General features: G+C 37.4%; 1 protein-coding gene across 6 annotated transcripts in view; it reads right to left on the bottom strand.

The window, feature by feature from the left end:
* The window catches only part of SPATA6 (spermatogenesis associated 6), a 158,492-nt gene that overhangs the window by 90,198 nt on the left and 41,696 nt on the right, over nucleotides 1-26,598 (bottom strand). For 4 of the 6 annotated variants that reach the window (XM_025288780.2, XM_044945033.1, XM_025288781.2 and 1 more), the window contains exons 4-6: nucleotides 16,641-16,748; nucleotides 10,084-10,125; nucleotides 8,914-9,038 (exon numbers count right to left, since the gene is read on the bottom strand). In XM_025288780.2, the coding sequence (XP_025144565.2) occupies nucleotides 8,914-9,038; nucleotides 10,084-10,125; nucleotides 16,641-16,748 (275 nt within the window). The remainder of the gene's footprint in view (nucleotides 1-8,913; nucleotides 9,039-10,083; nucleotides 10,126-16,640; nucleotides 16,749-26,598) is intronic. The other 2 variants (XM_006053635.3, XM_025288782.2) reach the window with 1 other exon arrangement.

Below are 26,598 nucleotides of genomic sequence, written 5' to 3'. Positions count from 1 at the left end.
TGAAGTTGGAGGAATCATGCTAACTTGAGACTATACTACAAAGCTACAGTCATCAATGTAGTATGAAACTGGCATAAAAACAGACACACAGATCAATGGAACAGGTTGGAAAGCCCAGAAATAAACCCAGACACTCATGGGGAAAAGATAGTCTCTTTAATAAGTGGTGCTGGGAAAACTGGAAAACTGGATGGCTACATGTAAAGGAATGTAATTAGAACACTCTAACACCATATACAAAAATAAACTCGAAATGTATTAAAAACCTAAATATAAGACCAGATACTATAAAACTCCTAGAAGAAAACATAGGCAGAACACTCTGACATAAATTGCAGCAATACTTTTTTTTGAATCAATCTTCTCTAATAATGGAAATTGCCGGGAGCCGGCGAGAGACATTCCACTCGTGACAAAGGTCATGAGGAAGGAGGCTCGGCATACGCAAAGGTGGGATCGAGCCTCTGGAGTGCCCCCAGATATTCTCGAGCATCTACCCCCAAAAAACCAGAGTCTGCCTACTTTATTGCCTTGTGCTCTCACCTCTGACTTTACTGGGAGCTGTCCCCCACCACCATCTCGCTCTCTCTGTCAAAGAGTTAACTTACAGCTTCAATTAATAAAGTTCCTGGGCAATTAGGAGTGTTTAAATCCAAACCCCTCAGATGGCTCTCTAACTTGCCTGACAAGTTTACCCGGACACCTACAGCTATGCATATGATTGTTTACAGTCTCCCAGCCTCAAGAGGCACAGGAAGCTTAAGATATTCAAATAGCTTAGAGCCTCTCAGAGAGTTAGAAGCTGTCAGAATAAAACTAGTAAAAGATTTCATTGATGAGCCAATGTTTGTTGCCAAGTTTCCACATCCCCTGAATTGTGTCCTTGAATATGTATTAATTAATAGTTGGTATGTAGAAAAAATAAGTAGTGGCCTTGGTGTTAGTAACTTTAGACCCTTAAGGTAATAAATTCTTTCCTTTGTAAACCCATTACACATCCGCCCTATAGGAATGTAATCTTATCTTTGGAAGATGGCGCCAAACCTTAAAATAATTACTCTTAGAGAAAATAAGTCTTTGTTGATAAGTCCTTGTCAAGAAATGTTAATAGGCCTTCTGGCCAGAAGATGATGTAAATCACCTAAACCATTTGTATATGATAAATTTGCAGGAAAGAAACCCTGGTTTTTGATAAGCATCAAAGACTGCTGACTTTGCATCCCCTATTATCCTCTATGTGTAACTTAGGGTATATAAGCCCCTGTTGAAAATAAAGCTATGGGCCTTGCTCACCAACGCTTGGTCTCCCCATGTCATTCTTCCCTTTAACTTCCAGCTGAGTCTCCATCTGGAGCGCGGAACCCACCATACTTACTAATTATGCCTGGGCTTCTAAGATCCGACCGGGGAAGCCTCAGTGTCTCCTCTCCTTCGGGAGAACGGAAGGACGCCTGCGGCCTACGTAAGTGGTGCAAACTTCTTGTCTTGAAGTTTTATTGGTCTCCGGCGTAAACCAAGCTACTCAGCTTCTTTTCTCCACTGAATTTTCCTACTGAGCTATCCTCATTCTATTATTCTTTATATCTCTGAATAAATAAATAAATAAATAGGTCACCTACTCCGTCTCCCCTTCGAATACCCTGGATCAGCCGGGGCTGGACCTCGGCAGGAAATAAAGGCAAAAATAAACAAATGGGACCCAATTAAACTCAAAAGCTTTTGCACAGCAACAGAAATCATAAACAAAATGAAAAGACAATGTACAAATGGGACAAAGTATCGGTAATGGGATCAACAAGGGCTCATACAGTTCAATACAAAAAAAAAAAAAAAAAAGCAGAAGACCTAAAAAGACCTTAATGGCCATCTATATGTTCATTTTTAGATTTATTTACAACAAGCACATGAAAAGATGCTCAACATCACTAATTATTAGAGAAACACAAATCAAAAATACAGTGAGGCAATACTTCACACCAGTCAGAATGGCCATTATCAAAATTTCCACAAATAATAAATGCTGGAGAGGGTGTGGAGAAAAAATAATCCTCCTACAAATTGCAACCATTCTGGAGAATAGTATAGAGGTTCCTTAAAAATCAAAATTGGAGGTACCATATGATCCAGCATTCCTACTCCTGGGTACGTATCTGGAAAAGACGAAAAATTCTAATTCAAAAACATACATGCACACCAATGTTCACGGCAGCAGTATTTACAACAGAAAAAACATGGAAGCAACCTAAATGTCCATCGACAGATTAATCAATAAAGAAGATGCGGCATATATACAATGGGATACTACTCAGCCACTAAAAAGAATGAAATAATAGCATTTGCAGCAAAATGGATGCACCTAGTGATTTTCATACTAAGTGACATAAGTCAGAGAAAGACAAGCATTATAGATTACTTATATGTAGAATCTAATAAATGATGCAAGTGAACTTGTTTAAAAAACAGAAATAGACTCAGAGATACAGAGAACAAACTTGGTCACCAAAGTGGAAATGGGAAGACTAAAAAATTACGAGTATGGGATTAATTAGATACATATTACTATGTATATAATTTAACAACAAGGGAACTATATTCAATATCTAGTAATAACCTATAATGGCAAAGAATTTGAAACAGATGTGTATATATACATATATATACACACATACATATACATGGGTGGTTCAGTGGTACAGAATCTGCCTGTAATCCAAAAGACCTGAGTTTCATCCTTAGGTTGGGAAGATCCCCTAGAGGAGGGCATAGCAACGCACTCCAGTATTTTTGGCTGGAAAATCCCACAGATGGAGGAGCCTGGCAGGCTATAGTTCATAGGTTTGCAAAGAGTCAGACACTACTGAAGCAACTTAGCATGCATGGATGCACATAGACACATATATACATATACAGAGAAATGGATAACTAAATCACTTTGCTGTATACCTGAAACTAATAGAACACTGTAAATCATCTTTACTTCAATTTTTTAATTATATAAAAATTTTAATTAAAAATTTTAAAAATAAAATACAAAAAATAAAGTAGAATAAAACCTGCTTCATTAAATTATTTTCTGAGGCAACAGCTTAGATATGTGTAGATTTTTAATAAAGGATTTTATAGTTATAACCTTGGTTTTACCATCAGACCATAATTTCCTGAAAGTGCCCTAGAATAATTTTTGCTCATAAGTCATTCCTTAATTTCAGCATTACTTGCCATGGGGGACGGCTGAGAATCCTTAAAAACAGTAAGTTCTACCTCCTTTTTGTATTATTAACAGCATTTCCTTTTGCATTTCTCTCTCCTCTCACATTTTTCTATAAGCAGCAGTAAGAAACCAGAGAATCCCTCTAACACTGTCAGAAAGCCTCCTTAAAAAGACCACCCATTTCATAAGTTATTTTTAATATCCTACATGGCTGCTAAACTTTACACCATTACCAACAAGGGTTCCTTCTTTCACTAATTTCCAATAACATTTACCTCATTTTCCTTCAAACATTCATTTGATAGTTTCTTCAAGGCTCTTCAAGCTCTTATCTACACTCCAAGAAAGCTGTTCCAGCTTCTGCCCTTTTCAGAGAGGTGCCTGAATGTCCTCAAATATGGCAATTGGCTTCCCTGGGAGTGAGTGATGTAAGAGTGAGAGCAAAGAGGAAGCCACAGTGCATTTAATGACCTGGTCTCAAAAGTCTAACACTGTCACTTCACCACATTGTATCTGTGAGAATCACTAAGTAGAGTCCATACTTAAGAGCAGCAGAGCTGGCTCTGCATTTGGAAGACAGGAGTGTCAAACCGTTTGAGCACATATTTTATAACTACCACAGCCTGGACTGCAACTTATCACTTTACCCCTCCCCATATATTGCTGGTCATACAGTAAATACTTGGTGTTTTAGCCATTAATTAGATCTTTCAAGAACCATATGTATCAGTTGAGATTTCAGGGAAACAAAATTACTAGCATATACACAGAGATGGATATTTATTTTAAGGAATTGGTACATGCAATTATGAGAATGACAAGTCCAAAATCCATAGGGAAAGCTAGCAGACTGGAAACTCAGGCAAAGTTGATACTGTAGTTTTGAGTGTGAAATCTCTAAGCAAACCAGAAGGCTGGAAACTCGGGATTTCTATATTACAGTCTTGAGGCAGAATTTCTTACTCTTTGGGAAACTTCAGTCTTTGCTCTTCATGTCTTCAGTTAATTGGATGAGGTCTACCTACATTATCAAGGGTAATCTCCTATACTTAAAAGTCAAGTGACTATAAATATTAGTCACATCTACAAAATACCTTTACAGTAACATCGAGACTAATGTTTGACTAAACAATTGGGCACTACAACCTAACCAAAATAAATATAATCATCACACATCTGAAATGTCAGTTTCCTCTATGAAGTCTACAGTAAGATGTGATTCATTATTCAATTCAATCAAGAGGCATATAAGTACTTTATGCAAAGAATAGTGCTAAGAATTAAGATCAAAGACAAAGTCACAGATTCTGTTTTTATGGGGTTCACAGTGTAGAGACGATATTAACATCACCACTACCATCCATAACAAACAGCACCTTGCTATGATCTCCCTGGCCATTACCATATCACTAATATTTATTGATCATTCTCTATGTGCCATGTTACTATAGTAACCATTTACAAGCATTCATTAATCCACCAAAAAACATGCTATCTCCGAGGTATAGCAGTCTCGTTTACTCGGGCAGTCTGTGACAGTGCCAAGATTTAAGCCCAAATGTGACTTGGATTGTTGCTATAGTGATGGGTTCAGAAAGATGCCCTAAAACCTAGATAGATGTCTATGCTAAGAACTCTGAGGAGGAGTGCATTGTGTCCTGCCAGGACAATGAACTACTGATTATAGAGTGTGTTGTTCACTCACATTTAAATACAATAACTGATGTGATTGAATTTACATCTGTTATTCTGCTGTTCAATTTATATATGTGCCATATCTTTTTTTTCTATTCTTTCTAGTGGTCTCATCAGAGTATGCATAACTTAGTGGTCATCCAACAAACCTGTAAGGGTTCTACTCCACTGACTATCTGTGTGTGGGCTGGGGAAAGGCACTCCAAGATACAGCAGGTCTCTAGTTCCCTCAGCTTTCCCTGTTTGTTGGACTCCCACTGTCTCCCCCAAACATGCATAGTTTCAGCCAGCAAGGAATGAGTGGAAAGCTCGCTTCTGCCTTTTGATTGCACCCTCATTTCCAGGGCATCCCAGTCAACTTACTGGCAGGTGTGCAGCTCGCTAATTGGAACTGCAATCAGCCTAGCAAAGCTGTAGGTTTCCTCATGTGTTTCCAACTGAATAGTCCGCATTAAGCTGGTGAAGCCACGATATGTGCCCCCATGATTGTGACACCAATTCCAATGTGTGGGTTTTCTAGCACCATCAAGATGTTATCATCACAAGTCTCTGTGACACCATTTGGGTGTCCTGCAATTTAACCCAGTTCTGACTATCTGGAGATGGCATCAGATCCCATAGGTTAAGGGCTCAGTTCCATAAGACTGTTCCCATCTGACTTTGGTTGCTAATCACAAGTCTTAGGTTGTTACCCATAAGCTACAAGTAAGAAGCTTTCACAACCCCCTCTGCGGGTTCCATCGATTTGCTATAGCAGCTCATAGAACTCAAGAAATATTTTACTTCCTGTTTCCCAGTTTGTATAAAAGGATATAATGACATGCAGATGGAAGAGATGTACAGAGCAAAATACACAGAAGTCTCTGTGCCCTCACCCTCTGTGCCACTTTCCCAGTACCTCCAAGTGTTCACAATGTGGAAACTCTCCAAACCCCATCATTTTGGATATTATACCATCATTTTGGGTATTATAATCACTTCATTACACAGGCGTGGTTGATAAAATCACTGGCCGTTGGTGATTGAACTCACTCTCTAGCCCCTCTCTTCTTCAGAGATGTGGCTGAAAGTTCCAATGTGGTTGGTTTCCCCGGCATCTAGTTCCCATCCTTAGGTTCCCAACCAGCTCTCCTCATCAACCTCTTAAACACAGGAAATTCCAAGGGCTTTATGAGTTCTGTGCTAGGAATGGGGTAAGAAGACCAAATACATGTTTCTTACTACAAATTACAATATCACTGCCCCAAAATCATTCTGACCTCTCTGCTTGTGAACTGCTGACTTTTGCACCCTGCCACATGCTTGGTGAAGCTACAATTCTCACTGGCCATGCAGGGTATGACAGCAGCCTATGCTGGATGACCACATACTTCTGCCATTTTTACCAAAAGTCTTAGTAGTTATTCAAGCAAAGATACTTCTTAATTTGTCCTAATTGCTGATGACTTTCCAGTTCCCTGAAACTGTTGTTTGTGACAATTTTGTCCAGTTTTATACTTGGGTGGTAAGAGTAACTGATAAACTCTTTGCACCACCATCACCAGAAGTCTCAGTTTTTATATTGTTAAAAACAAGACAAGAGGCCCAAACTGGAGTTGCTTACACTAAGCTCCATGTCATCAAACAGATTAAAATTAATTACAGTTTCTGTTCTTCCAGAAATAGAATTTTAAAGCAATTCATCTGGAATAGCCTAATTAGCTAAAGGAAGCAAATCTTGTAACAACCAACACACTTTTTAGCCTAGTATGATTTCCTTGTTCCTATGCCCTTCTGAATATAAAAGTATTTCATTTTGTGCAGCTCCTTGGAGCTTCTATCTGCTAGATTAGATGCTGCCTAAATCAAATCAATTTTTGCTCCAATAAACTAAAACTTTTTAATATGCCCCAATTTATCTTTTAATAATATATATAGATTTTTTTGCCTTAGTAATCCAACCTTTTCTGATATATGAAAAGGTAACTCAAATTCAATAAAGTAAATACCTGTTAATGGTCCATATTATGTTTATATTGTCAAATTTAGTATAAAACAGCATTTTAAATTACTTAAAAAAAAGCTAATTTTAAAATTGGAGTTTTTTCTCCTTGCAAGTTTCTAGAAAGGTCCTGCAACATTCTTTGAAGTCTTTTTTGGCTAAAGGACACTGAAAATATCTCAAAGGAAGAATATTTTAATAAATTTGCTAGTGAACTGTTAAAATTTCAACAAGCTGAAATTTGCTATTTCTTATAGAGTGCCAAAGAATTGATGCTTTTGAACTGTGGTTTTGGAGAACACTCTTGAGAGTCCCTTGGACTGCAAGGAGATCCAACCAGTCCATTCTAGAGGAGATCAGTCCTGGGTGTTCATTGGAAGGACTGATGCTAAACCTGAAACTTCAATACTTTGGCCACCTCATGCGAAGAGTTGACTCATGGAAAAAGATCTTGATGCTGGGAGGGATTGGGGGCAGGAGGAGAAGGGGATGACAAAGGATGAGATGGCTGGATGGCATCACCGACTTCATGGACATGAGTTTGAGTGAACTCTGGGAGTTGGTGATGGACAGGGAGGCCTGGCGTGCTGCGATTCATGGGGTCGCAAAGAGTCAGACACAACTGAGCAACTAACTGAACTGAACTGAGGATAGAATATATCAAAACCTAGACCTACAGGAAATATTACTTAATTTACCATATTGACTCATATATCATGCTAATTTCCTTACTTTTATAAAGTTAGCAAAAAAAAATTATCCCCCAAACTTCACCTAGACAACTTTTACTTTTTTTTTCTTTGAAACAGCAGGGGCTTCACTCAGTCTTTCTTAACAGAAAGTATTTTCAGGAATAATAATATGATTAAATCATCCCGTGAATATTGAAAAGGTTGTTAGGAAAAGATGAGAGTTGGCTATCACCTAATGCAGTTTTCACTTTTAGGTGTATGAATACCTATTTCCATTACATGAACATATAATAATTATTCTATCTAAACTCCTGCAACTCAACAGACATGAATTTGAACAAACTCTGGGAGTTGGTGAAAGACAGGGAAGCCTGGTCCATGGGGTTGCAAACAGTTGGACACAGCTGAGCGAATTAACAACAAAAAACTCCTACTAATGGACATTTAAATTACTTCCATTTTTCATTATCATGAATAATGCTACAAATGAACATTCCTAAGAAGGATCTTAGTATGTCAGACAGAATATATCTCAAAGACATATACCTAGACCAGTGCTATGAGAATCTTTGCCTTTACTAGATAATTCTGAATTATGGTTGTTCCACTTCACACAGCATACAAACATACACTTTTCCACACTTTTGGTATTTGTCAGATTTATTAAATTTTACCAATCTTATAGCTATAAAAATGAAATCGTCTGTTTAAATTTGAACTTTCCTAAATGCTAATGGGATTATGTACATTTTCAAATGTTTATTGGTCATTTTTTTTGAGAGAAAAATAAAGAGAGAGAATAAAAATAGAGACAAGGAGACAGATAGGGCCAGTGGGGAGGGGAGATAAGGAGGAGTGGAGAGAAATCTGAAGAATATAAGGTAAAATAATACTTGTTAATTTTGAAAAGTAGATGCATGCATTCTGGTAAATTATTTTCATTTAGGTTTCAATGTGTTTACAATAACATCATAAATTCATAGGGCTCCCCCAGTGGCTCAGAGGTAAAGAATCTGTCTACAATGCAGGAGTCTCAGGAGAAGCAGGTTCAATCCCTGGGACGGGAAGATCCCCTGGAGGAGCGCATGGCAGCCAACTCTGGTGGTCTTGTCTGGAGAATCCCTTGGACAGAGGAGCCTGGTAGGCTACAGTTCATAGCATCGCAAAGAGTAGGATATGACCGAAGTGACTTAGCATAATTTCATAACACAATTGTGTTTTAAACAGAATTAAACTTTAAATTAGTTCTTCACATTTCAGGTACTAAGGGCTATGTGGTAGTTTTGGCAATGATCCTGCATCACAATTTGATTCAGAAAATAGTAAGCACTTACTCGAAGGCCAGAAATCCTCCTCATGGTAACCTGGCGGTTTGAATCATGGTGTCCAGAAATTTGATTTGGACCCGGGAACATGAAATCTCGTGTATTCTCATCATATGTAGACAATGTTTCACCCACTACAAGAAAGATATCCTATGATTCAAATTATAACAAAATATGCTATTTAGAAACAGTATCATCAAGTACAAATATATAATGCCTGATGCCTTAAAGAAATTCCTGCTTCAGGGTCATGCTTTTAATTTTTTTCTATAAAAGGAAAAAAATTAAAATAAAGTTATGTTAAATGAATTAACATATTTCCTTATAAGAGATGTCATACATACTACTGATTCTCTCTTCCCTTTTGTAGAAAGGGGATATTCATGTAAATTTTTTATGTACCTATGAATTCCTAGGGGAAAAAAAATTTTAAACATATAAAACTGACATAATATTTACACATTAAAAACTTAATTACCATCTCCACAATTTATTTTTCTATCTTCCATTCCTTTCTACCTGCCATTGTATGACATTAGACTACATGTTGAAAAATATATATACATTTTTTAGAATTTGTGGTTACCAGAATTAGGTAATATGTGACACTCAAAAATTTTAGATTACTAGCTTTCAACAAAATATAGCCTCCTGTGACTCACATAAAATAAGGACTTAAGATAGATTCTTCTATAATCATAGAAATCAATAATATAAATATAACTATCCTTCAGGTTTTAACTGTACCTACCACAGGGATCTATACTGCTTAGGTACAGTTTTAATTCCCCAACATTTCTAATAACAGCCAATACCCAAAAACAAAGATAATGAACTACTTTATCAGTAAAAGCATACTGTTTTAGAAAAATCACAAGAACTTTTAAGATGTTAATTTTTATGAATGTCACAAAATATGCTAGGATGATATCAGGTTTTTTTCACTTTCAATTATGATTATTTATTCAATTTGAGAACAACGTGTTCACATATAATTTATGTCAATCTTTCTGTATATATTATTTTGGCCTACTGACATTTCACACATAGTGGACCAATGCTAGAAACCCAACATTGCTCTTAAGGTGGCAAGAAGTGGAAAAGATGACATTTTTTTAAAAAGCATTTCATTAAAATGGGTTCACATGTCAATTACCTTATCAAAATACAATACAGTACCTGGTGGAACTAGCTGAATCAACTCAAACAATGCTGTATCATCTGAAAGTTTAAAGAAAAATTTCCTTAAATAAACAAATTTATAATAAACAATAACTACTTTACCACAGAAATACATAAAAGCCCAAGTAATTTTCAGTAGACTACACATATGCTTATATCTTAGTATGAAAGTGAAAGTGAAGTTGCTCAGTTGTGTCCGACTCTTTGTGACCCCTTGGACTGTAGCCCACCAGGCTCCTCCTTTCACGGGATTCTCCAGGCAAGAATACTGGAGTGGGTTGCCATTTCCTTCTCTAATATCTTAGTATACTGTGTGTATTTTTGGTTGCTCTTTATCATATAGATTTATTAATCTGTAGTAGAAATTGATCTTTTCTAGGTTTTTTCCTGATTTTAAGGCCTTAATTTTTTAGAGTACTTTTATTTAGGTTTACAACAAAATTGAGACAGAGGCACACAGATTGCCTCTATATATCCTCTGCCCCTAAACATGCATAGCCTCCCCCACTATCATTCACATGAATGGCACATTTTTTAAACAAGCATGAACCTACACTGATACATCATAATCACCCAAAGGCTGTAGTGAACCTTAGGGTTCACTCTTAGTGATGTATACTGTGTGGGTTTCAGTTCCGTTCAGTTCAATCGCTCAGTCGTGTTTGACTCTTTGCGACCCCATGAATCGCAGCACGCCAGGCCTCCCTGTCCATCACCATCTCCCAGAGTTCACTCAGACTCACGTCCATCGAGTCGGTGATGCCATCCAGCCATCTCATCCTCTGTCGTCCCCTTCTCCTCCTGCCCCCAATCCCTCCCAGCATCAGAGTCTTTTCCAATGAGTCAACTCTTCGCATGAGGTGGCCAAAGTACTGGAGTTTCAACTTCAGCATCATTCCTTCCAAAGAACACCCAGGACTGATCTCCTCTAGAATGGACTGGTTGGATCTCCTTGCAGTCAAAGGGACTCTCAAGAGTCTTCTCCAACACTACAGGTCAAAAACATCAATTCTTCAGTGCTCAGCCTTCTTCACAGTCCAACTCTTACATCCAGACATGACTACTGGAAAAACCATAGCCTTGACTAGATGGACCTTTGTTGGCAAAGTAATGTCTCTGCTTTTGAATATGCTATCTAGGTTGGTCATAACTTTCCTTCCAAGGAGTAAGCATCTTTTAATTTCATGGCTGCAGTCACCATCTGCAGTGATTTTGGAGCCCAGAAAAATAAAGTCTGACACTGTTTCCACTGTTTCCCCATCTATTTCCCATGAAGTGATGGGACCAGATGCCATGATCTTCGTTTTCTGAATGTTGAGCTTTAAGCCAACTTTTTCACTCTCCTCTTTCACTTTCATCAAGAGGCTTTTTAGTTCCTCTTCACTTTCTGCCATAAGGGTGGTGTTATCTGCATATGACAAATGTAATAATGACATTGTGTGTTAGTTGTTCAGTCACGTCCGACTCTTTGCGACCCCACGGACTGTAGCCCATGAGGCTTCTTTGTCCACGGAATTCTCTAGGCAAGAGTATTGGAGTGGAATGCCATTCCCTTCTCCAGAGGAACTTCCCAACCCAGTGATCAAACCCTGGTCTCCTGCATTGCAGGCAGATTCTTTACCGTTTGAGCTACAGGGAAGTCCTAATAATGACATTATCCACCATTATAATACCATACAGAGTATTTTTCACTGCCCTGTTCCTCTGTTCTCTGGTTATTTACCTCTCTCCTCCCCACAATCCACCACCACCACAATCACTGATCTTTTTGTTGTCTCTACAAAGTTTTGCCTTTTCCAGAATGACATGTACTTGAAAACACACAGTATGTAGCCTTTCAGATTGGCTTCTTTCACTTAGGAATACGCATTTAAGATTCCCTATGTGTTGTTAGAAGGAAATGACAATCGACTTCAGAACTATTGCCTGGAAAATCCCATGGACAGAGGAGCCTGGTAGGCTACAGTCCATGGGGTCACAAAGAGTCGGACACAACTGAGCGACTTCACAACACTTTATGTGTTGTTAAGAATTGATGCTTTTGAACTGTGGTGTTGGAGAAGACTCTTGAGAGTCCCTTGGACTGCAAGGAGATCCAACCAGTCCATTCTGAAGGAGATCAGCCCTGGGATTTCTTTGGAAGGAATGATGCTAAAGCTGAAACTCCAGTACTTTGGCCACCTCATGCAAAGAGCTGACTCATTGGAAAAGACTCTGATGCTGGGAGGGATTGGGGGCAGGAGGAGAAGGGGATGACAGAGGATGAGATGGCTGGATGGCATCGCTGACTCGATGGACGTGTGTCTCAGTGAACTCCGGGAGTTGGTGATGGACAGGGAGGCCTGGCGTGCTGTGATTCATGGGGTCGCAAAGAGTCGGACACGACTGAGCGACTGATCTGATCTGACCTGATGGCTTGATAGCTCATTTCTTTTTATTGCTGAACCATTGTCTGGATATTCCAGTTTACTCCTTCACCTATTGAAAGACATCAACTGCTTTCAGGTTTTGGCAATTATGAATAAAGCTGTATAGATATCCATGTGCAGACTTTTGTGTAGACATAAATTTTCATTTTTTTGCATAAAAACCAAGGAGCAGTATTGCCCGACCATATGGAAAGGATGCGCTAGCTTTTGGAAAAAATCCACCAAACTGTCTTCCGAAGTGTCTGCACCATTCTGCATTCTCACCAGCAATAAGTGAGAGTTCTTGTTGCTCCGTATCCTCACTAGCATTTCATGTTGTCATTGTTCCAGATTTTGGCAATTCTAAGGAATGTACAGCAATTTCATTGTTTTAATTTGCATTTCTCTAGTGATATACAATGTGAAGTATCTTTTCACGTGCTTGTTTGCCACCTGTATATCTTTGGTGAGGTATCAATTAAGGCTTTTGACCCATTTTTTAATTAGGTTGTTTTCTTATCATTGAATTTTAAGCATTATTGGCATATTTTAGATAACAGTCCTTTATCAGGTGTGTCTTTTGCAAATATCTTCATCCAGTCTGTGGCTGGTCTTCTAATTCTCTTGATTTTTCCTTTCACAGAGCAGAAGTTTTTAACTTATCAGTTTCAGCTTATCAATTATTTCTTCCATAGTTTCATTCAAAAACAACTATGGTGTCTTTCGTGTTGTCTCTAAAAACATATCACCATGCCCAAGATCATCTAGATTTTTCTCCTGTGCTAACATCTAGGAGTTTTATAGTTTTGTATTTTCCAGTTAGGTCTATGATCCATTGGTGGTGGTGGTTTAGTTGCTAAATTGTGTCAGACTCTTGTGACCCCATGGACTGTACCCCACCAGGTTCCTCTATCCATGGAATTTTCCAGGCAAGAATATTGGAGTGGGTTCCCATTTCATCCTCCAGGGGATCTTCCCAACTCAAGGATCAAACCTGTACTATATTGCAGGCAGTCTCCTGCACTGCAAATGGATTCTTAACCAATTGATTCATGAGGGAAGCTGATAGAATATACATTTAAGAGTATATATTTCCCTCTAAGTACTACTACAGCTGCATCCCACAACTTTTGTTCTATAATATTTTTATAATTCAATACAAAACATTTTCTAGTTTCTTATATGCTTTCCTCTTTACCTAGGTGTTCCTGAGAAATAAATTTAATTTCCAAACACAAGGCAATATTCTAGTTGTCTGTTACTGCTTTCTAGCTAAAATTTAACTGTACAGTGTGATCAGAAAACATAATGATTATGGTTTCAATGCTTTGAAATTTGAGACTGAATTTGTGGGTTAAAATATGATCAAATGAAATAATTTTGTAGTTGGAAGGTGTTGATTAAGCATTTTATATATGTCCATGTAAAAATATGGTAATCCTTTTGTCCTAATCTTCTATATCCTTATTGATTTTATGGTTGTTCTATAACTACTAAGAAAGGGGTGTTAAATCTCTCATTGCAGTTGGTTGCAGTTGGTCTTTATATCTCATTTACTTTGAGGCTATACTATTAGACCTGTTCAAACTGGAAACTATTGTCTTCCTAGTTAAGTTTTATCAATATGACATGAGCCTCTTGAACATTTTTTTCTCAAGGATTATATCTAAGTCTTAAAAACTACTTGATTAGGTTTTTTTAAATCCAGTCTGACAATGTTTATCTTTTAATTGGAAGTTAATCCACTTACATTTAATGAGAATTACTTCTGAATCTACATCTACCTCTATCTACTTTGTCCTGCTTTGAATTTATTAAAAAGAATTATTCTAAATGTTTGGAATAATTCCAAAGAATTATTCCAAAACTCCAAATGTTTGGAGTTTTTATGCTCAAACTGTGTTTTTTAAGCAGTTACCCTTGAAAATATTACATGTATCCTTTTAATTTATCAAAGTTTAATGTTAACACCTTATAAAAATACCTTTTTCATTATGCCTGATAGGTTGCTGTTAGTTTAACTCTGTGTATTTTTTAACTTTCATAATTACCTTTTTAAGCAGTCAATGCTCATTTATATTTATTCATACAAAATGACTTTCGTTTTTCTACTATCATTTTTGCATCTATGATCTTCATTTTCCTTCTGCCTGAAATATATTCTTTAGAATTTCCTTTGGTAAGCTGACTAGTGGCACACACTTTCAACTGTGTGTCTAAAGGTCTACTGTACAATCACTCTTACAAAATATTTTTTGCTTAGTGTAGAATTTGTGGTCAGTTGTTTTCTTTCAGGCCATTACAGATATCCCACTCTCATATAGCTTCCACTATTGCTGCTGAAAAGTCATCTATCAAACTAACTAACGTGACTTTGAGGGACTTCTGAGATGTTTCATATTTGGTTTTCTGTAGTCACCATAACTTTCTACATGTGTATTTCTTTTAATATAGACATCAAATCAGAGGATAAGTAAGTCTAAAAAATTCCAAAAAAAAATATGATCCATTAGGAGTTTTAATTTTTGTGAAAGGTATATGGTCTGTATCTAGATTCGTTCTTTTTTGAATGTGTATGTCCAGTTGCTCTAGCACCATTTACTGAAGAATCTATAAATATGTTTGTTCTACAGTATTGTCTTTGCTCCTTTGTTAAAGATCAGTTGACTATATTTACAGAGGCATATTTCTGTTCTTCTCATATATTTTTATAAATATAAATTAAGTTTACTTCTTAAACAGAGCGATGGGCACAGCTGGGTATATTATACAACTCCTTAGACTTTTAATATGTCTGAAATACTTTATAATAAATTTATAAAAATAAGAACAAAATATAAATTACATCCTTTCTCCCTTCTAAGAACCCATGAATGAGACAAATCTTTTTCTTCCTTTAAATTCTGTTACTTTCAACCAAGGGAAATCTCAGTCATTTAACTCAATAACTATATGCCCAATTTATGAAGAAATAGTAACTATTCCTTGTAACTCATAAATTGGGGCTGTAATAAGGAAAAAAATAACTAATACAGCGCTTTTCCTCAATGATCTGACATTGTGTTGAAAAGCCAAACATTAAATAAAATAAAGAAACAAACATTTATAAACTACAACAGAGGCATTCAGGTAGGGCTGTAAGAGTATTATAACAAGATAATCCAGTCAGGGAGTCAGCAAAGTCTGAAGAAGAGAAGATCTCTTTAGGACTTAACCCATAGCATGAATAACTGTAAACCAGGAGTTAGGAAAGTGAAAGAAAAGAGAGAAGTCGCTCAGTCGTGTCTGACTCTTTGCGACCCCATGGACTGCAGCCTACCAGGCTCCTCCGTCCATGGAATTTTCCAGGCAAGAGTACTGGAGTGGGTTACCATTTCCTTCTCCAGGGGATCTTCCCAACCCAGGGATCAAACCTGGATCTCCCACACTGCACGCAGATGCTTTACTGTCTGAGCCACTAGGGAAGCCCATGAGACTCAGGAGGAGTGGGAAACTAGCGATTGAAGCAGGACAAACAGGAGGTACAAAGGCTCTTAACAGAACATAGCATGGTAATATGAGAGATTAGTGGTTCAAAAACAAACTTATTCAAATCAACTTGAAAAGGTAGACACCTAAAAAATCTGCTTGAGGCAGAAGAGACCCAAGAAGATAAGTATACAAATTACAAATCTGAAACTCAGTATAAGAAATAAATACAGAGAAGTAAGCCTGGTATTTGAGGCTGCTTCTCTTTTTGGGTATCTGACAGTTCTGACAGAGGTAGCTAACAGGGTAAGAAGCAGAGTATAACTTTTTATAAGATCATGAAGTACAGTTACAAAAACTGGAGTATCATGATCTTGGGAAGAGATGAGAAGGGAGGTCTACAGGTAAGAGACAATGGCCTGTAAAGTAGCTAGGCCTTAGGACTGAATCTTGAAAAGATAAACCATAAGAGTAAACTAAAAATAGATAACCCATGCTATATACTGAATGTCTGCATCCCCTCAAAATGCATATGTTGAAATTCTACCCCCCCACCCCGCCCAAGTGTGATATTTAGAGTTAGGGCCTTAATGAGGTTATTAGGGCTAAGGCTTCATTAATGGGATTAGTGGCCATTAGTGCCACTGGTGACCAAAAGACCCCAGAGAATGTCCTTACCCTTTCTGCCACATGAGGAAACAGAGAGAAGATGGTCATCTATGAACTGAAAGCGGACCCTCACCAAATCTGCTGACTCCTTGATCTGGGATTTTCCAGCTTCCAGAACTATGAAAAATTAACTTCTATTATTTATAAGCCACCCAGTCTATGGTATTTTGCTGTACCAGCCCAAAAGAACTAAGACAGTCAACTAAGAATTTAGGCTTAAATCTGAATCATCCCAAATCTTGTCTGAATTAAGTTGGTCTAGAATTCCAAGTGCACTTTAGAAATCTTCTAAAACAATCATCAACCTTGTCTGAAGGAAAATATCTTCACAAAAAGTTTTTAATAATTTCTAAAATTTTTATATACAAAATCTGACATTTAATGAAAATCAACCAGGGATATAGGGAAAAAATCACTGGGATCAAAACACAAGAGAAATAACAGGAAATAAAAACAAATCAACAAGAAATCCAGAAAAAATAGTTATCAGACTGCAACTTAAAATATGCTTACTATGCTCAAGAAAATAAAATACAAGATTGAAAATGTCAGCAGACAACTAGAAAGTATTACAAGAAACAAGTGGAAAATTTTTAAATAAAAAATAAAATAACCAAAAATTAACCATAACAAATGTATTTACTAACAGATTATAAATTACTCAAGAGAGAATTATGGAATTGGAAGACAAAAGCATCTTGAGAGAAGCACAGAAAACCAAAAAGATGGAGTAACATAAAAAAGAAAAAAAAAAAACAAAAACAGAGTAAGAAGATATAACAATGTGTAATTGGATTTGTAAAAAAAGATAAAAGGAGAAAAATATTTGAAAAGTTAATGTCTGAGAATTTATCTTAAGAAAGACATCAAGATACAAATCCCAAGAGAACAAATTTTAAAACACACACACACACAGAGTTGGGTACACTGAAGTAAAGCTACAGGAAAGCAGAAAAAGAAAAAAATACCTTCAAAGAAGTAACAATAAAATTAACAGATGATTTCTCATCAGAAAGGAAGGGAGCAAAAAGATAATGGAATAGTGTTAATATTTTCTAAGGGCTGGATGACACTAACACCAACATTCAGCACATGTGTAACTGAATCACTTTGCTGTATACCTGAAACTAATACACAGTGTTAATCAACTATACTCCAATATAAAATTAAAAAAAAAATCCTTCAGAAAAGGTGAAATAAAGATATTTTCAGAGAAATAAAAATCAAGATAATGTATCAACAAAAGACTGTAAGAAAGGAATCGTGAAAGGATGTTCCTTAGAAAGAAGCACTAAATCTAGATTTTCAAAAAATGAAAGGAAATAAAGAACAACCAAAAAGGCAAAATATAAAGTGAAATAAACGATGCCTATATAATAATAGCAATACTATTTTGTGTGGTTTAATTGCACACTAAATTAAAATGCATAACTAAAAATAATATATTATCTAGAAGGGTTACAAATGAAGTGAACCGTGAACTTCCAGATGTTCAAGCTGGATTTCAAAAAGGCAGAGGAAACAGAGATCAAATTGCCAATATCTGTTGGATCACAGAAAAAACAAGTGAATTCCAGAAAAATATCTACTTCTGCTTCATTGTCTACACCAAAACCTTGGACTATGTGGATCACAACAAACTGTAAAATTCTTCAAGAAATGGGAATACCAGACCACCTTCACTGCATCCTGAGAAATCTATATAGCAGGTCAAGAAGCAACAGTTAGAACTGGACATGGAACAACGGACTGGTTCCAATTTGAGAAAGGAATACATCAAGGCTGTGTATCGTCACCTTGCTTATTTAACTTATATGCAGAATACATCATGCAAAATGCTAGACTGGATGAAGCATAACCTGGAATCAAGATTGCAGGGAGCCATCTGTATGTTTTCTTTGGAGAACTGTCTGTTTAGATCTTTTTCCTACTTTTTGATTTAGTTGTTTGATTTTCTGGTATTGAGATGTATGAGATGCTTGTATATTTTGGAAATTAATCCTTTGTCAGCTGCTGAAAAGATGCTCATTATTAGAGAAACGCAAATTAAAATTACAATGAGATATCACCTCACAGTGGTCAGAATGGCCAGCATCAAAAAGTCTACAAACAATAAATGCTGGAGAGGGAATGGAGAAAAGGGAACACTCTTGCGCTGTTGGTGGGAATGTAAATTGATACAGCCACTATGGAAGACAGTATGGAGATTCCTAAAACTCTAGGAATAAACCCACCATATGATCCAGCAATCACACTCCTAGGCATATACCCTGAGGAAACCAAAATTGAAAAATACACATGTACTCCAATGTTCATTGCAGCACTATTTACAATAGAACATATTTACAATATGTTTACAATAGAATATATTTACAATAGCTAGTAAGCAGCTTAGGTGTCCACTGAAAGATGAATGGATAAAGAAGTTGTGGTACATATACACAATGGAATATTACTTAGCCATAAAAAGGAATGCATATGAGTCAGTTCTAGTGAGGTGGATGAACCGAGAGCCTATTATAGAGTGAATTGAGTCAGAAAGAGAAAGATAAATATTGTATACCAACACACATATATGGAATCTAGAAAGATGGTACTGATGAATTTATTTTCAAGGCAGCAATGGAGAAACAGACACAGAGAACAGACTTATGGACACAGGGAGAGGGGAGGAGAAGCTGAGATGTATGGAGAGAGCAACATAGAAACTTACATTACCATATGTGAAATAGATAGCCAATGGGAATTTGCTGTATGTCTCAGGGAATTCAAATAGGGGCTCTTATCAACCTTGTGGGATGGGATGGAGGGGAGGTGCGAGGAAGGTTCAAGAGAGGGGACATATGTACGCCTATGGCTGATTCATGTTGATGTTTCACAGAAAACAACAAAATTCGGTAAAGCAATGATCCTTCAATTAAAAAATAAATAATTATTTTAAAATGTGCATAAAAAAGTTTGCAGAGAAAAATATCAATAACTTCAGATATGCAGATGACACCACCCTTATGGCAGAAAGCGAAGAGGAACTAAAAAGTCTTTGACGAAAGTGAAAGAGGAGACTGGAAAAGCTGGCTTAAAATTCAACATTCAAAAAATGAAGATCATGGCATCCTGTCCCATCACTTCATGGCAAATAAATGGGGAAACAATGGAAACAGTGACAGACTTTATTTTCTTGGGCTCCAAAATCTCTGCTAATGGTGACTGCAGCCAGAAATTAAAAGATACTTGCTCCTTGGAAGAAAAGCTATGGCTAACCTAGACAGCATATTAAAAAATAGAGACATTACTTTGCCAACAAAGGTCCGTCTAGTTAAAGCTATGGTTTTTCCAGTGGTCATGTATGGATGTGAGAGTTGAACCATAAAGAAAGTTGAGCACAGAAGAACTGATGCTTTTGAACCATGGTGTTGGAGAAAACTCTCGAGAGTCCCTTGGACTGCAAGGAGATCAAACCAGTCCATCCTAAATGAAATAAGTCCTGAATATTCATTGGATGGACTGATGCTAAAGCTGAAGCTCCAATACTTTGACCGACTGATGTGCTCTGACTTATTGGAAAAGACCCTGATGCTGGGAAAGGTTGAAGACAGGAGGAGAAGGGGACGACAGAGGATGAGATCATTGGATGGCATCATTGACTTGATGGACATGAGTTTGAAAAGCTCTGGGAGTTGGTGATGAACAGGAAAGCCTGGCGTACTGAAGTCCATGGGGTCGCAAAGAGTCGGACATGACAGCGACTGAACAACAACAATCTTATCGTATATACTTAGTAATTTTATCTCCTCTTTTTAAGTTTTTATGCTTCTAATTTCTTTTTTGTGTCTAACTGCATTGGCTAGTACTTCTACAACAATTTTAAAGGATCATCTATTTTCTCTATTTTTTTTTTTTTTTTTGGCCATGCTGCATGACTTGTAGGATCTTAGTTCCCTGACTAGGACTGACCTCAGGCCACCAGAGTGAACACACTAAGTCCTTACAACTGGAGCATCAGGGAATACCCAGAGATTATTTAGTTTCTAAGATCTCTTCCCTCTCGTAGAGTCTCGATTTTACCTGGAATAGAAAAGGGTCTAGGAAATTAACCTGCATGGGGTCTGAGCTGAAGTTCTAGTTCTTTTTCTTCTTCATTGCACGTATTCAGCACTTTGTTGGCAATACCAAAGACCACAGATAGTAATTTCATCACCATCTTACTATGTTTTGTGCCTAAACTGGCCTGATGGGCTCGTGTTGGTCCATAAGAACAGAGGAGGAAGGCAGGCAGAGTTCCTAACTCTGGTTCTAATGTTCACATAATCTATAACCATGAACAGTAGCAGCCATTCGCTGTACCTCAATTTCTGCATCTTTAAGTGGCTGTTGGATGAGAGAAAACAGACATGGCTTTCTTAAGTTTTCCATGATTTTGTCTCATATTCTGTTAAAATAAATCCCTTCATCTTCTGCAAACAACTTCTTGCTTGGGCCTTGATGTCAGTACTCGTTACTGTATAGGTATCCTTGTGTACTGTATAGATATACTTGTTACTGTATAGGTATCCTTGTTACTGTAATCTGGTTAGAAAGTATGTCTGTCTGCCTAGGGCCACATTGAGAACACGGACCGAGTCTGACCCCATTCCATCATCTCTTTCTTGTTTTACTACGATAGCTTCTGACCTGGTTTCCTTGCTGCTTCAGAGCAATCTTTTAAAATGTAAACAAATAATGGCACTTCTTTAACTGAAACTGCTCTATCCCTCCCTATCACCCACAGGACAGACTCCAAACCCCTTCATATATTATAAAAGGCCCTGTGTGATCTGGCCCTTGCCCCCTGCCTACTATCAGCTCTCACAACTTCTGGTCTGATACTCTATACTTCAGTCCATGGAGCTGCCTGGAGTACTTCAAACCTCTAGGCTTGTGACTTTCATCTCCATATTTACACATAATGAATATCTCCTCTGCCTGAAATACAAGTTCTTTATCTGGGTAACCCTGAGACAACCTTAAGACTTAAGGCAAACTAAGGAGATGCTCACCAGTTCCATATCCTTTTCCTGGACCCTGGACAATATCTCTCAGTCTCCCTTGGTATTTGGTTGGGATCAAAAGGGATGTGGGCAGTGGTAATAAGTACCACTTCCAGGCCTGGTCATCAAACACATATACAATTGCCCAATTCTTGCTCTTGGGCATGGAAGCTACAAGTAAAATCAATGGTATCGTAATCAGGAAAAAGGCTAGTTCACCAAGTCAACACTGGGAGGAAAACTGCCAGACAAGTCACTTGACCTGCATCAGACTGTAATAAACCTTTACTGTATTAAGCCATTGAGATTTGGGGACTGCTTATTAAAGCATCTAAAATTGTTCACCTGACTCGTACAAAAAGACAAATTCAAATAGCCATTTTTATCCCTCAGGGATGAGTGAACAGCCTCCTGTGTGCTCTCACAAGTCTCTCTCCTGGCACTGACCACATGGCATAATCATGCTTTGTTTATTTCCATCTCCCATTAAAATGTGAACTCTTTTGGGGAAGGGATCATACATTTTGGTTTTTTAAATTCACAGGACCAGAGCAAGCCCTGGTATATAGTAGGTTATCACTGGAAGTTTAGTGGGAGAATCAATAGAAAATGAGTCAATTAACTGATGGAAGAATGAGTGAATTAAATGAATGAACAGCTACATCTGAACTTTTTCACAGCAATCAAATGAGGTACTTTTTTGTGGCTATGTTAGAGCACAGGGTGTGCTGCTAATGCAGGGCCCTTAATCATGTGAGGATGTGAGAGTTGGACTATAAAGAAAGCTGAGCACCAAAGAACTGATGCTTTTGAACTGTGGCATTGGAGAAGACTCTTGCAAGTCCCTTGGACTGCAAATGACCAAAACAGTCAATCCTAGAGGAAATCAGTCCTCAGTGTTCATTGGAGGGACTAATGCTAAAGCTGAAGCCACTTAATGTGAAGAACTGACTCACTGGAAAAGACCCCGATGCTGGGGAAGATTGAAAACAGGAGGAGAAGGGGACAACAGAGGATGAGATGGTTGGATGGTATCACCAACTTGGTGGACATGAGTTCAAGCAAACTCCAGGAGTTGGTGATGGACAGGGAAGCCTGGCATGCTATGGTCCATGGGGTCGCAAAGAATTGGACAGGATTGACCGACTGACCTGAACTGAAAAAGTCAAGAAGGCAAGTTGTAGCACTGACTCATGAATGGACATTAATAAGGGTCTCCTATATATTAGCTTTGATGTAACACCTGACATAATGCAATCAGTAAGCTAAAGTAAGATATAGAAAGAATGCTTCAAATGTTGTTACCAACACAAAGGGAACACACCTTTTTAAGCAAACAAGTCATGTTTATATTTGATTCCTAGCCCAGATGCTCAGGGAAATCACCATTAAATTCCAAGAAGCAGTACTATTATAGGCCACATGCTGTGACTGAAATGCAAACTAACAAATTTTTAATACTTAGACTAATCATGAATAAATATCTGAAACAGACTGAAAAAAACAACAGCGCCAATATGAAGGTTCAGTGAAATGACTGGCTCCCCAACAAATATTTTTTCACTTTCTTCATACTAACTACAAAAAAAGGGAATAAAGGAAAATCATGCGAAGAATCTTATTCTCAAAAGTCACAAAACATGCAACAGATAGAAATAAATATGAAAATAAACATGAAATACATGGCAACTATACACACATACACACACTCACACACATACCTCAAAACCTTGGTAACAGGGTGAAAGAAAACATAAGTTTAATAAATCAATATATATCACTTATCTACATGGGAAGAATGAATAATATAAAGATGCCAGTTCTTTCAAAATAATTAAAATTCAAAGAGGTTTATCTTAGATCTTAAAAATGAGTTTAAGTTCATCTAGAAAAATAAACAAGTAGGAATATAAATGTGTGCTTTTTAAATGAAAGAATATGGATTATAGAAAGATGTAGTAATTAGCTATGCAATGTTAGCCCACATATAGATACTTAGGATAGGTAAATAGATACAATGAGGTGGGGACAAATAGGAGAGCACACAGAGACACAGGACGAGGGTAGAAAGGGTATTGATGAACAGATTTCTGCTTCAGATAATGGCAACTTACATAAAGCACACCAATTATCTTACTAAGAAGACTAAGAAAATCTGGTCAAGTTATTTTTTAAAATCTGCTTGAAGGCACAGAGAAGCTAATAAGGCAGTGAAGAATTACAGGGTCAAGTTCTAAGAAAACAAAGAGTCAGGGAGATGAGCCAAACATTGGAACTGCTTTCTCCCCGAGGGCATCTGCTAATTCCAGAAATGGCAAACTAAGGATTAATAAACTTAGCTGAGATTTTGATGGTCTCATAGACCTAGAAGAAAAATATCACTACAGGAGACCTCCCCAGCGGTCCAGTGGTTAAGAATTTGCCAGCCAAAGCAGGGGACATGGGTTTGATCCCTGGTCTGGGAAGATTCTACACGCTGCAGGGCAACTTAGCTCACATACCACAGAGCATGTGCTCTAGAGCCTGTGAGTCACAGCTACAGAGCCCAAATGCCACAACTACTGAAGCCTGTGTACCTAGAACCTGTGCTCTGCAACAAGACAAGCCATCACAACGAGAAGCACACACACCGCAACTAGAGAGTAGCCCCCCACTTGCAACAACTAGAGAAAGCTCACTCTCAGCAACAAAGGCCCAGGGCAGACAAAAATTAATTTTAAAAAATCACTATAGGGCCTACACCAAGAAGGAGAGGTCTTCATAAATTCTCCACAGTTTAGGTAAGAGTGTCTAAAAGACAACATCACAGGAACAAAGATAAATTGCAAATATCCTCCCCTAGTCCTTGCACTCGGAAAGAAACCCAGCTTCCAATCACCTTAATTTCTGACATCAGACTGACATGATAGAGGTTTGCTGGTACCACTGACACCCTACAGAAGGGAAATAAAAGGCAAACATAAAGCCTATCTGGAGAACAATAGTATGATGTTATGTCCCCAATTATTTCCATAATTTTTCACATACAAAGTTCAATACTCAAAAGGAATTGTACTATTTTTAGGAAAGTGTTCAGCAGTATCAAATAAAGCTAAATATACATCTATTCTATGACCCAGAAATTCCTCTCCAAGAGAACTGAATATAAATGTTTATCAAAAGATATTTGTAAGAATATTCATAATAAGCCTAAAAACAATCCTCATTTACAAGAAATGAATAAATTACTTTTATATAATGGAATAATAAAAAGCAATAAAAAAAGAATGGACTAATGAAATACAACATCATAGGTGATTCACAGACATTAGGCTGAATAAAAAAACTCAAACAAATATATATTTATGATTTAAGTTATAGGAAGTCCAAAAATGGACAAAAGTAATAATTACTAACAAAAGTTACAACAGTGATTATCGTGAGGGGGGTACTGACTGGCAGAGGTACAAAACCTTTTCAGATGTTGGAAATATCCTCTGTCTTGATGAATGGTGGTTATGGAGTACTCAAATGTGAATATTCATTCAAGGGTACATTTAGGGCTAAAATTAGCATACTTTAGGCACTAAAAATACCTAAGACAGTCTTCATAAGGGATAAACCTGGAGGGCTAGATATCAAAACTGAAGTTCTAGTAATTAAGAAACCATAAGGTTTATGCAAGGATCCATGAAACAAAACAGAAAATATATAAATTTAAAAAATCCACAAGTAGGTAGGCATTTAGCTTGTGATAACATTAAGAGCAAGGGGGATAAAAGTCTCTTCACCAAATGGTATTGCCCAATTAGATATACATAAAATAAAAATAAAATATTATCCTTACTTCAACCATATATAAAAGTAAAATCAAAGGAAGACAGCAAATCTGAATGTATATGATAGAAATAAGTCTTCTAGAAAATTATATAGAGTATCTTCATAACTTGATTGTGGGAAAATTAACAAGATGGTTCCAGTCTGGCTCTTTTAACCCATGCTCTCATGCTCTTTCACTCCATGTTCTGAAAACATGACTTTGCACAATTGTGTAATGGCTGAGATCACTTATAGCACTGTGTATGACTGTCACGAGTTACTCACTTGGTTATGGGCTACTTTGTGCAGTACGCCTGTATGAGCTTCACCATGAAAGCCCTGGCTGCTGCTGCACTGGGGCTACACTGGAGTGACATTATGGTTACGTTACATGAAGTTATGTTATGGCAACCTTATGGCTACATTATGGTTATGTTACGGCTGCAGCTTCAGCTGCCATGTCAGCCAGGAGAGAGACTGAGTTGTGGCTGCTGTGCCAGCCAGAAGAGAATAACCGTGTCTGCAGTTTCCATGGCTGTTAGAGTCTTCTTCCAGCCTCTTAGCTTGCGCCTTGCCTACCCTAGGTGCAGTGAATGGGGGAACAGCAAGAAAACTGGCATCACAAACAGAAACAGCGACATACTGGGATAGGGAAAAACACAACCCCAAAAGCACTAAGCATAAGGGGCTTCCCTGGTGGCTCAAATGGTAAAGAATCTGCCTGCAATGAGGAAGACAACAAGAATCACTAATGGATTGAAAATGCAAGCCACAGAGTGAGAAATTATTGTACTTACAACACACATAAATGACATAAATCTTGTTAACTAGAATATATTGAGAAACCCTACAAATTAGTAAGAAAGTAATAAACAGCCAAAAAGAGAAATGAGCAAAAGACAAGCATTTCACACACACACAAAGATGTCCAGAAAAGATGATGTCATTTATCTTCACAGAAATGCAAAATGAAACCACTGTCCACGTACCATAATGACTAAAATGAAAAAGTCTGGCAATTCCAGGAGTTGGCAAGGATGTGGCGAACAGAACTTTCACCAATGGCAGAGTGTATATCGACAGAGCAACACTGGAAAACTGATTGGCACTGTCTACTCATATTCACCTTAAGACTCAGCAAT

The sequence above is a fragment of the Bubalus bubalis genome, chromosome 6, assembly GCF_019923935.1.
Source record: "Bubalus bubalis isolate 160015118507 breed Murrah chromosome 6, NDDB_SH_1, whole genome shotgun sequence".
Taxonomy (NCBI): Eukaryota; Metazoa; Chordata; class Mammalia; order Artiodactyla; family Bovidae; genus Bubalus; species Bubalus bubalis.
This window is presented reverse-complemented; position numbering and strand designations above follow the sequence as displayed.